The sequence below is a fragment of the Glycine max genome, chromosome 16 (assembly GCF_000004515.6).
Source record: "Glycine max cultivar Williams 82 chromosome 16, Glycine_max_v4.0, whole genome shotgun sequence".
NCBI lineage: Eukaryota > Viridiplantae > Streptophyta > Magnoliopsida > Fabales > Fabaceae > Glycine > Glycine max.
The window spans coordinates 9,166,230-9,179,460 of record NC_038252.2 but is presented as its reverse complement, the minus strand read 5'-3'; the positions used below and the strand labels follow the sequence as shown (position 1 = coordinate 9,179,460).

The 13,231-nt window shown below is 33.2% G+C and overlaps 1 protein-coding gene across 1 annotated transcript; it reads left to right on the top strand.

The window, feature by feature from the left end:
* The first annotated feature begins 665 nt into the window (after positions 1-665).
* On the top strand, positions 666-11,065 carry LOC100793997 (linoleate 9S-lipoxygenase 6). Its single transcript, XM_006599073.3, has 9 exons — positions 666-1,073; positions 1,800-2,080; positions 2,603-2,843; positions 3,278-3,619; positions 3,879-3,964; positions 4,628-4,717; positions 8,071-8,369; positions 9,005-9,268; positions 9,989-11,065. The coding sequence occupies exons 1-9, from the start codon at positions 851-853 to the stop codon at positions 10,761-10,763; spliced, it is 2,601 nt and encodes an 866-aa protein (XP_006599136.1). The 5' UTR covers positions 666-850; the 3' UTR covers positions 10,764-11,065.
* Positions 11,066-13,231: the final 2,166 nt, after the last annotated feature.

The window sequence follows — 13,231 nt, the reverse complement described above, 5'->3', positions numbered from 1 at the left end:
TCATCATCAAATGAAGTTTATTCAATTTCAGGAAGTCAATTAAGGAGAAAGACGAATAAACAAATTTTTCTGACATCAAAATTTAAAAAGGAGCACACCAAAGAAAACAAAATTCAACATGTCACCAGCAAAAGAAAATAAATATAAAAAGTCTATTTAAATGAATAATTTTTTGTGTTTATTCACATCATTTTTATATGTTTTACCATTATGATTGACTATTTTTCTTTCATTAAATATATTTTTTTTACTGTTTTATTATGTCAATTTCACTTTATTATTATATTGTTCTTATAAAATTTATACACAATGCTTACTTTTATCTTCACATTAATCAATTTTAGTTGAGTGGTCAGACTATAATTTTGAAATATTTCCATATAAATATATTGATAAATAAAAGATATCTTAATTTATACATATTTTTTTATCTCCTTTAACAGAAAATGACATAAAATATCATTGACAATTATATTTTTAAATTTGATTTATCAAATAAATAATTTATTTAAATATTTTTTTAATTATTTATAAGCCCGCACATCGTGCGGGTAATGTTCTATTTTCTTCAAATTACTAATTTTAATGACGTGACAACATGATATTGAGAAACTCACTTTTATATATGATAAATAGATACATAGATTGGTTGGTGGCATTTTCTTGGACAAGAAAACCACATGGTCAAGACAAGCAACGTATCAGATGCTATTACTAACGAGAAGCTAAGTATTAGAACACAGCTAAACTAAGGGGCAAAATTTGATCACTATGGCTTATACAAATGCTTTCATTGCAGATTTTTGTTAGAGACAAAGAGAAACAAACACCAACAAAGTAAGGAAGAAATATGAATATCAATGGAATGCCAAAAAAGGCTTCAAGTAGTGTGCCCAAATGGCAGTACTCTTCTTCCGTCACAACCAAAATGTTGAATAACTTGAATCCTATATGCCAAGCTACCCAACAATTAACTCTCAAGGGGAAGTTTGTGATCACGCACAATCATAGCAAATCAATACCTGGAAAATTAATTTCTGTTCAGATTTATAGTGGGACAGAGGTGGATCCTGGTTAGTGCCCCTTTTACATTAGTTTAGGAATCTCTTTCATGAGAAATAATCACTTATTTTTGTTAACTTTAGGAAAGAGTTTTTTGAAAATAAGCCGTATTAATTTATCCAAAAAAGCTGAACCAGAGGTTTTATATTTTTTAATGTTATTGAAAAAATTTAATCTATCATTTTTATAAATTTGTAATTTAGTCTAGGTAATTTTTTCTTTTCATGTAATCTCTTTATTAATCCTTTGTTCTGTGTGATATATCCGGAAAACACACCAGCAATTAAAAAGGGAATGAACTTTGACATATATAATTATGTAAGTAAATTACAAAATTATAATTTTTTTTGTATAAAAAGTCAGTGTCTGTGCATAATTTAATTAAAAGAAAAATTGAGGAGGGGCTATGAAACACTGGTTCTTGAAAGTTAAACACTGAATGAGAAATTTTGTGACAATTAGAGGGAAGATATATGAAACTCATGCTATTTTTAGATAGCAAAAAAAGTAAGCACACTTCATAGATACACAAACGAAAGATGATGAGAGTGGCTATACGAAAAATATGAAGACTAGATACAACTTTATATTAAGAAATTAAATAAAAATGCACAATACTTAGAAGGACAAAAATATATTTAAACTGTTTTGCTTTTGAAGGACTAGTTTTAATTGCATGATTTACTATACTTTTATATGCTTATTATTATGTTCTCAACTTTGTGTTGCATTGACAGAGACTGGTAAAGGGAAGTTGAGTGAAAAAGCATGTTTCAAACAGTGTGAGAGCATGAAACATAGCCATGATGCACAAACCATGATATATAAAATCAAGATTCATATTGACTCACATTTTGGAACTCCAAGAGCTTTTCTGATTCAAAACAAGCACAAGAAGAAATTCTTCCTTCAATCTGCATCTATTGAGACTAATGACCACATCATTCACTTTGATTGCAATTCCTGGATATATCCAATCAAGAAGACCAAATCTGATAGACTCTTCTTCTCAAATAGAGTATGTTCCATATTCTTTTCCTATTAAACTAATCAGTTGATTCATATAGGTGACACTTATGTAGGAATTAGTCCCTATATGATAAAAAATTGAAGCTTTTGTCCATTGACGTGCTTTATTAGTACACATCAGTCCTACTATTACTATGGGTGTGTTTGATTTATATTTTCAAAAACTGTTTTTGGTTTTCAAAATGCAACTAAATGAGCTTGGTTTTTAAAACACTTGTGTTGGTAATTGATTGCCAAGTAGTGTACAATTGTTTTAGAAAAGAGTCTTTGAAACCAAAAAGTGAGAACAGAATCAAATAGGCGCTAAGTTTCTTAAGTTTTATCCTCCAAAAATACTCCAGTTTTAGTCCTTATATGCCCTTATAGGAGCTAAAACTCAAGTTTCTTCATACAGGATTGATTCCGAAATGAGTTTCATCTATAGAGACCAAATGATCAGTTTAACCTTCTTTTCCTGTTTTACTGCCAATTTTATGTTACATTAAAGTGCATAACTGTGTGATCATGACAGTGCTGTCTTCCAAGTCACACACCAAGAGCACTAGTGGAACTAAGAAAGGAAGAGCTTGATAGATTGAGGGGAAATGGAATGGGAGAAAGAAAGGAATGGGATAGAATTTATGACTATGACTGCTATAATGACCTTGGTGATCCTGACAAAGGTCCAGAGCACCTTAGACCTGTCCTTGGTGGCTCAAGGTTATTTCCATATCCTCGTAGAGGAAGAACAGGTCGAAAACATAGTACAGCAGGTACTTAGTTTACTTTCTCCTTAAATTCAGTTCAAGGTAGAAATCTAAATTGACATGAACCATTGGAATTGTAGCCTATTAACACGCTTTAAAACACTTGGTTTAAGGTTGGTTGAGTTTACAAGGTATTTTTGAATGAAGGGTGGAGACACCCTTAGTTTCTTACCATATACAATCTTACTTTAAAGGAGTGAAATCCTTATAAAATATGTCTGTGTTACAGACTAAGCTTAACAATTCCAGTTTCATTATCTGCTTTGGTACTTTTTTCCTTGCATTTGTGATTGGAGAACCCCAGTGGAAAATGAACCTAAGTAAGAATATAGTCCTTAGAATTTAAGGGTATGTGTTACATCAAGTTTGCATTAATAGTCTAGCAGCTTTTTGAGTTGATTTTCATTCCTTTGCTCATGTATATCCATTGAAAATTTTAGGTCCATCGTGTGAGAGCCGACCACAACCAATGAACTTTGACATATATGTTCCATCAGATGAGAGATTTGGCCCCAATAAATTGAAGGAGTTGAAATCAAATTGTGTCCATGCTATGGTACATTTTTTATCACCAAAGGCAGAATTCTTACCACGACGAATTTCTGCTGACTTTCATTCATTCGAAGAGTTGCTTGACATGTTTTCTAGCAATAGGAACCAAACAATAGAGGGATGGATGAGAGACAACTTGAAGAAACTGATACCTGTTGAGCACTTAAAGGAAATCAATCATGCAATGAAAGAAAACCATGGGCAATTACCTATCCCTCAAATCATATCTGGTAAAAAAATCTTGATTCCATTTGTTTGTATATAAATATTTTAGTTAGTTGGTTACAATTTTAGTTCAGGAGATCAGTTGCATAGTAAATAACTCTTGGATGAAAAAGGTAACTCATAAGGAAATTGTACATTTGGTAAACTTAAATTTCCAGTTTACTCTCCTTAAATTAAAGAGAAGAGAATTTGTGTTCTATCAGAGCTACTAATTATGCTCAATTATTTTAATGACATTTTTTTCTGGGATCTATTGCTTTTCAGAAAATGAATGGGCTTGGAAAGATGATATGGAGTTTGGACGACAAATGATTGCAGGAACTCACCCCACCAGAATCCAGTGCTTAACGGTACTTCATACACTTATGACCTAGGTGTTAGAAATAATCTGTTATATATGTATAAAAGAGCCATTATGTTGCCTTTATGTCCCTGGGAGGAAAAAACGGTCGTGTATCGGAGTAGAAGCCATAGGGTAAACATCCACTATAGAAATAAAGAAAAGTAAAAGTAAAATTTCTTACACTGGAAACATGTAATATCTTGAATTCATTAGAATGCAGTGTCAATGTAAAAGTTTTTTACACTATTTTCCAATTTTGAATACTTATATATGATAAGATTATTGACTTCTATAATAATTACTTTAAAAGTTATATTTAGAGTATTTTTTAATTGAGTGACAATGTAAATATTGTTACACTGTCAATGTATCAAAATCTCTAATATCATTTGAAATAGTTGTAAGCATTGCTCAACTTGCTTGAATCTCATGCAATGAATGTAAGTAATATGTCATTAGTTTTCTCACTGTCCTAAATTTTCTTTTGAATAAGTACATGGCTAGATAGTTTCAGTTCAGCTTTCACATGTTGGTCAATCCTGTTGGTCATACTTCATCACTTTAGCAACATATCCAGTCTAATAATTGTTAGTTCTATAGTTGTGTAATGAAAATGGTATTTAAACTCACATTTTGACCTAACTATTGTTGATTTCAATTTTCCTTTCAGACATTCCCGCCTCAAAACAAATTCGGAATACAGAGTTCGATAAAACAATCAATCATAGAACAGAGGCTAGAAGGATGGACACTTTCTCAAGTAAGTAACAAATCTCAGGAAACTGTGATATTTGGGAAGATCATTTTTTTTCATTTCTCTTAGGAGATAGTAAATAATTTTGAAGTTGTAACAACTCTCGTTTTAGTCACAATCGTTGTTTATTTAATTTTTTTTTACCTTTCACGAAACCTAAAATTAGAAAACTAAAATGCAAGTTGTAAAACATGAGCCCTTTTGGAACAGTAAGTATCATGGTTCAGAAATGCGCCTCAGGAATTTGAAGAGTAATTTATGAGATCGATGATTAGTTATATGTGACACCCTCTACCCCTCACATATATATTAATAAAGGAATAAAAATTCAAATATTAATTAAAAGTATTTTTAAAACATTTTTAAATACAAGCTTTTCAAATGGGTTAAAGGCTCACATTCACTTTCTTCTACATCATATTCAAACTTGTCCAAATAAATAATAAAGTCATCTCGACTCAAAGAAGGTCATCTAAGTCTCAAACAATTAATATAGAACCTATATCTTAATGTCACATCCTATCAGAGCGTGGTGTTCCTGTGTCCTCTAGCATGAGGTTCTTCATAGTCATCCACCTATTCATCTGCTCCCCCGAACACAAAGTTCAAGATCATCACAGGATCCAAACACAAACAGCAAACCAGGAGTGAGTTATCACATTTCTAACTACTAGAGAGAAACAACACAACATATAGTAGCCAAATATAATTTACTTAGCATATTTCACATTATTTCATCACTTTGTCATTCATCAATCACACTTTTCATCCATCAATCACACCTTTCAATCATCAATCACTATACACAGGAATCACACACTCCGATCAAGACATAATAACACATCAATTTCATAATAAACAATTAGCAAGTGTATGCGACAGTTATGCTAAGACTCAAGCCTATATGCAATGTGGTACAATGTCAGTGAAAAACCTCGTCGGGCGCCTAGGAGTACATGACAAGACAAACCACACAATAATAAGTCAAGTCACTCTCATTAGGTAATATCATAGGGAGACCAGTCAGGGTCACAGTGTTTTACGAGAATGCTCCAACCATATGGGATCAACATAGGCTTAAAGGAGCACTCAAACCGTGTGACCCCCAAGGCCTACACTCCGAAGAGTCTGTTAGGGCTTTTCCCTCCTGATTTAGGTCCAACCCAGAAAACATTTTAGCACACAGACTCTATCTATGAACTGTACAAAACACACGACTCCTCAATTGTTCTCAAAATAATTTTAACTCGTCGCCCTTTAAGGGTCTTATCATTAACTCGTCGCCCTTAAAGGGACTTAACATCAACTCGTCGCCCTAAAAGGGACTTAGCATCAACTCGTCACCCTAAAAGGGACTTAGCATTAACTTGTCGCCCTTGAAGGGACTTATGATTGTGTGATTGTACAATTCATAGTTCACAACTCAATGCACACAACACTTCAATGCACATATATATCTCAATCATATACATACTCAATTTATCACATACACTTAATCCCAATCACAATGGTATAATCTCAATTTAACATGTTATCACACCTCATGAATCATATACACTTTATCTATGAACTATGCAATATACACATTTACTCAATTGTTTTCAAAATCATTTTAACTCGTCGGGTTCCCACAGTGGATCCCATCACAATACTCGTCGCCCTTAAAGGGTTTTACAATTGTGTGATTGCACAGTTCATAGTTCACAACTCAATACACACATCTCATCTCAATACACATGTATTTCATTATCCGTCACATGTTCAATTTATCACATACTCACAGTTTGAATCATCATTTCATAACCTCAACATAACAATTTATACAAAAGATTTTATCACAACATGGGATGTCAAGCCTCTAAAATAGTTTCTCACAATTGTATCAAAATCAATTAATCAAAATTATGGGTTAAACACAAAGACATCAAGAGCACTCAAGTTTATCAATCAATTCTCATCAGGACATCAATTGGTACATAGAACACAATAATATTGCATTCATAATCATAAAGAAAAATTATAATTCAATAAATATCCTAAAATAAATCCAAATTTAATTCTCTAAGGATCCCTACACATGTTCTCACTAATCCCCAATTGTGAATAACTCATCCCTTACCTCTGAGCGGACTCACGTGTCTTCAGCCAGTGATAGTAACATCTCTAGCGGTTTCCTGAGATTCCTTTAGTTATTCCTCCGACTGCTCCGATAGAATTCCTAAACGTCGGAGAGACTGAGAAGAGATTGAAACCTCCACTTGTACTGTCTTCATGCGATTCCTTTTTTTCCCTCCACAAATATTATCTCGAACATCCCAACGATTGAAGTGTGCGCAATTGAATTTAGAACAACATATCCAAATTTCATGAAAATCCAACGGTTAACGAAACCGAGATCGTAGTTTTACGGAGACAGTTCTGGGTTTCTACGGGAAATTAAAATGCTACAATGCGAAGGGTTTTCCTCTAAGCTCAGATAAGATTTTGAAATTCCCAACGGTGAGAAAGTTAGAAATTTGGTTGCGAACGTGGTACTCAAATTTCACGACGATCCAACGGTGAAAGAGTCCGAGATCGTCATTTTTCTGAGACAGGTTTGGTGGGCTGCGGGAAAAAGAAAGGGTTTTGAGAGGAGAAGGGGAAAAACGAAAATGATGCCAAAAGGAGACACTTGACTTAACATAACAATTTATACCTAGGATATTCAGCCTATTATTTGCTCTATATTTATTTATTTTTTTATTTTATAAAAACAAACTCTATTTTATTTTCTATCAAACAAATAAATGAAATACCTTTTTTATTTTATCTCAAATCATTATTTTAATTAATAATTATATCTCCTTATTTATTTATTTATAAAATCTCATCATTTTTCTAAAATTCTATTTATTTATAAATAACAATCTTTTTTAATCTAGATTAAAAAATTGGGATGTTACATTATATCTCATGTTCTGCATGTCCAACCTCAGCTTTAGGAGCAGGTGAACCTTAGAAGCTTTCGAATTTGTTTTTCTTCTTTTCATTAAGTTTGTCCTGTTGGGTCAAATTCCACCATGGAATAAGCCCAATGGTGTCCTTTTGAGCTTAGAGTTTATTTGTGATGTTATGTTTCAAGGGTATGCTATAAGGGAATAAAGTATGTGGTGAGTTCTTTATGCTATGTATTATTCCATTCCATCCCTTTTTATCTATCCAAAGAAATCTTAAGACTTTCTGCGTGCATGCTATTATAATAGTTAATATAGCAAAATTTAATAAAGCACCTTTGCTTAATTGATGGGTAGTTTATGGCGGTTTTTGTTCAATGGTGGTGTTGTTTATATATTGTTCTCTTTCCTTTCAAAATTGTGTAGGCAATGGAACATGGAAGAATATTCATGCTGGACCACCATGACTATCTCATTCCATATTTGAACAGAATAAATGCAAATGGGGTATGTGCTTATGCATCCAGGACTCTTCTATTCTTAAGGAGTGATGGCATGCTTAAACCATTGACAATAGAACTTAGCTTGCCAGGCCAATATCCTCACCTTGAAATCCATAGAGTTTTTCTTCCAGCCAAGCAGGGAACACAAGCAGCACTTTGGCAGCTAGCTAAAGCTCATGTTTTAGCTAATGATGTTGTTTACCATCAACTAATTAGCCATTGGTGAGTTATAAATCCTTCCACAATCACAGTTAGTAACTCATTTTAACTCTACAAAGATTCTTGAACATAATTTGCTCCACATTATGTTTTATACACTTTCTTTTACACCACCGGCACCTCATGTAAAATGTCAAATCATGTGAGATAGAGAGAAAAGAGGAAAAAGACTTTCTTTTGATAGATGTAAAGCCAAGTATGTAAAAAAGTGAAGTGAATAATCATGTTTAATACTCTAGAATTCCTCAAAATTTGTTTTCTTTGTAGGAGGCAATAATTATCCTTTTACATATTATTAAAATTGTAAAAACGGTTATCCTTTTCCAATATTCATTTCTAACATTCTTGTTGGTTGCTAGTGGCCAATGAATCTTTCCTGACTTTGTCAATGAAAAATGAATTCTTGATTAAACAAAGGATCGTTTGTATGTGAAACATTGAGCCTTCAAAAGCTAAAGAAATATTGCTTTATTATCGAAAACAATTAATTAATTCACAAGCAAAAGTAAAGGTATAAGGTAATGGGGTAACGAGGGAAAAAGGGAGATAATTAGCGACTCTTTAGCAACTAACACTTTATCGATTACCACCACATTACTTACGGCTTTTTAAGTGTTCTGTAATGAAAACTTTTGTAGGTTATACACCCATGCAGTTATTGAACCATTTATCATTGCCACCAAAAGAAGGCTAAGTGTTATGCATCCAATCCATCGGTTGTTGAATCCACATTTCAAAGACACCATGCACATAAATGCATTGGCAAGACTGATACTTATAAACTCAGGAGGAATTTTCGAGAGAATATTATTTCCTGGTGAGATCTGTATGCAGATATCATGTGACCTCTATAAAGAGTGGAGATTTAAGGAACAAGGACTTCCTGCCGATCTACTCAAAAGGTATCAGAAACCACCACCTTCGTTTACAAGGTTTAAACTTTCAAAAAATATGTGATACATAAAAGAAAGGTTAAATTACTTATCTGGTCTCTATAAGTGACACTCATTCAAGAATTGAACCCTAAACGAATGAGAAAACATAAATTTAACCCCTATGCACTCTTATTAGTATACATTGGTCTTTGTTGTTACTATGTTTTCTAAGTTTTAGTTCTTATAGTATACGTCCTTATAGGGACTAAAATTATTTTTTGTAGAGGGACTGATGCATAAATGTGTGACACACATAAGAACCATATTATTATTTAACCTAAAATAAAAATGCCAATGTGTAAAAGAGGTGTAGTAAAAGGTAGCAATAAGATTAATGTATTCACTTGGTCCCTATAGTTGTTTTGTCCCAAATTTATAATTTAGCCCCCCTATATGAGAAAATGATAGGTTTTAGTCCCTACATAGTTTTTTTTTTTTTTTTGCAATATGGTGTATCATCATTAGAAAGTTTGTAGCTGTTTACATCGCCAGAAAGTCTTCTTTGGTGTTAACAATTGGAATGATATATGTAGAGACTAAAGCTTACAGTTTTCTAGTATATGGACTTAAAATTGGAATTTGGAACTATAGGGATGAAGTGAATAGTTTAATCAAGTGAGAAAATATCATGGTTCTATTACTTTCTCCTTCACACATGTGCTAATCTAAAAACAACTAATATTGCAGGAGCATGGCTGTAAAAGATTCAGACATAAATAACCCCACTGGGATTCAACTTCTATTGCTGGACTATCCCTATGCCACTGATGGACTTGAAATATGGGTAGTCATCAAAGAATGGGTCAAAGACTTCTGCTCATTCTTCTACAAAGACAATGAGGCCATTGAGGGTGATGTTGAACTCCAAGCCTGGTGGTCAGAGATTAGAACAAATGGCCATGGTGACAAACACAACGACACATGGTGGTACCAACTGACAACACTCTCAAACCTTGTGGAGGCACTAACAACCCTCATATGGATTGCTTCTGCCAAGCATGCATCTCTAAACTATGGCCAACATGCATACAATGGTTACCCTCCAAACCGCCCCACGCTATGCCGAAAGTTTGTGCCTCTAGAAGGCAGAGTGGAGTTTGGTGAGTTCCTTAAGGACCCAGATAAGTTCTTCCTTGGGATGCTACCTAATAGGTTTGAGATGAGTCTTGCAGTGGCATTGGTGGATGTGCTCTCACGACACACTAGTGATGAGGTCTACTTGGGGTGCCAGCAATCACCAGGTTGGATAGACAATGAAGTGATTCAAAATAGGTTTGCTGAGTTCAAGCAAGAAATAAAGGAGATTCAGTCAAGGATCATGCAAAGGAATAGGGACCTTAAGCTTAAGAATAGACGTGGTCCTGCAAACATTGAGTACACTCTTTTGTACCCTGACACCTCTAGTTCTGCCTCAACAAGTGGAATCACTGGAAGGGGGATACCTAATAGCATATCAATTTGACTTGTTTTTAGTCTAATGTAACTTGCATTTCCTTTTAATAAGTGGAATCATTGGAAGGGGGATACCTAATAGCATATCAACAAGTGGAATCTCCTTTTAACATTTAAAGTAACATCTTCTTGTATGGGAATACACCTTGTAATGTTTATAAACAATTAATGAGTTAGTCTAATGTATAAGTAGTGTGAGTAGAATTTTTTAAAGTGTTAGTTTAGGGATTAAAAAGAGGATCTTTGATTATTAGTGGAATGTGGTAGATGTAGATATCTTTTAAAGCTATGGTATGTTTATTAATTCCTAAAGTGTGACATTTCTTACTGAACAAATCACTTTGCCTTAACATTTCTAGTGTGGTAAATGTGCAATGAAGAAACCCTACCTAACTTCAGAACTCTGATTTTGGCATACAGAACTATAGAAATGAAATCCCACACAGTGAAAACCACTATTGCAGACAAAAGTAAAGACATAGGACGAGAATATGGACTAAGGTACTATTCAGTCATACAATGGAAACAAAGCATTGATCATCAAATGGAGTAACTAATGATTCTTCAAATCTTAACAGACAATACCATACTTTTCTTTAGGTCATTAATTAATCACACACCACTGATAGACAAGGTCACAAGAAACCTCAGAAACATAATTTATTAATAGGCATATGCATAGTATACAACAACAAGCAAGCCTAAATCAAAACATTTAAACATCTATGGAGAACTTAGTTAGATGGGAAGGCAGAACTAAGGAACTCCTCATCCTCACAGTGCAAGTTCTTCGACTCCATAAGAAATTCAATTGCCTAACTGTTGAATTTCAGCACAAAAGCCAGTGTGATAAGCTCGGAGAGTGCAGGAACATGATCATGATTCTCGCACAAAACACCCTCTAAGATGGCTTCCCAGAAATATGTAGCACATTTTATTAAACTTGCATTTCCACTTTGCCAGTGTGACACCCTCTATCCTGATACATATTTATATAATAGCATACATGAAAATACGGAATTACATAAAATGAGATTTTATTCAATGAACATAACAGAGTTCATGTGGGTAAAAAGTTCACATTCACTTCACCATTACAAATAAAACTTGTTAGAAATATTTTCGACTTAAAACATCCTGCATTTAAAACAAAAGCTCATGCCCTAATGTCACATCCTATCAAAGCATTACGTTCCATCGTCCTCTAGCATGAGGTTCTCCATAGTTATGCACTTAACCATTTGCTCCCACAAACACAAAGTTCGAGATCATCACAAGATCCAAACACAAACAACACAAAGGGAGTGAGTTATCACATTCCTAACTAATAGAGAGAAACAAAACAACATAAATATACATATCATATAAATAAAATACAACTTACTTAAACACAACTCACGTCATTCCACCACTTATCGCGTGACATCACATCTCAACACTACTCGTTTCACACATTTTTACATCATTCACATACTCAAGAATCAAAACGCAATATCACTCAACCAACCAATATTGATCAATACACATGTGTTATGCAACAAATGTACTAAGACTCAACCTTATATGCAATGTGGGACCATGTCAATGAAAAACCTTGTCGGACGCCTAGGAGTACATGACAAGATAGACCATACACTAGTAAGTCAGGTCACTCTCATTAGGTAAAATCATAGGAAGACCAGTTAGAAAGAGAACCAAATAAATTTTTTTCTCCTATGAAAAGCTATCGTGTTATATCCTCTCTTTTAGAAGTGAATCCATTTCTTAGTAGTTTCAAAGGAGCCAAAATTTCAATTCGCTAATTTTGTAATTACTCGTAATCAAAAGTAAATTACTCAAAACAGCCTTATCTTTGCTGGGTCTGCTAATTCTAGCCTGTACATTTTTTTCTTACTATATTATTTTCAGCACCAATTCCTTAACCTTGTGTTTGGATTAGAAATTTCAAAATTTCAAAGAATTTGAAATGCCTAGAATTTGAATTGCTTTAATTTTAATTTCCTTCATTTTTCAAATGCTTTGTTTGGATAAATCAATTTAAATTTCTTCCATTTTAAATTCTTTGTTTAGATAGGGCAATTTAATTTCCTCCATATGTAAAATTTCAATTTTATATTTTAAATAGATGAAATTTTAATATTAAACTTTATAGAAAATAAACACAATCTAATTTTGAAATAATTAAAAAATATTTTCAATTTTTAATAATTTATGAATATAAAATATTGATAATTTTAACTAGGGTTGTTTTGCCTAACCACAACCAGTGATGTTTTTAAATCGACATCAACCAAGGCTATTTTTTGGTCGACATCAAATAGGGTTTTTTTTTGTCAAAGTATGCCAGAAATATTTGTCAACTGGGGTTATTTTTTTTGCTAACGTTGGTTGAGTCTATCTTTCAGCCGATGTTGGTTAGATTTTTTTTACTAACGTCGGTTAGGGTTTTTTTGGCCAACACCGGCTAGGGTCTTTTTG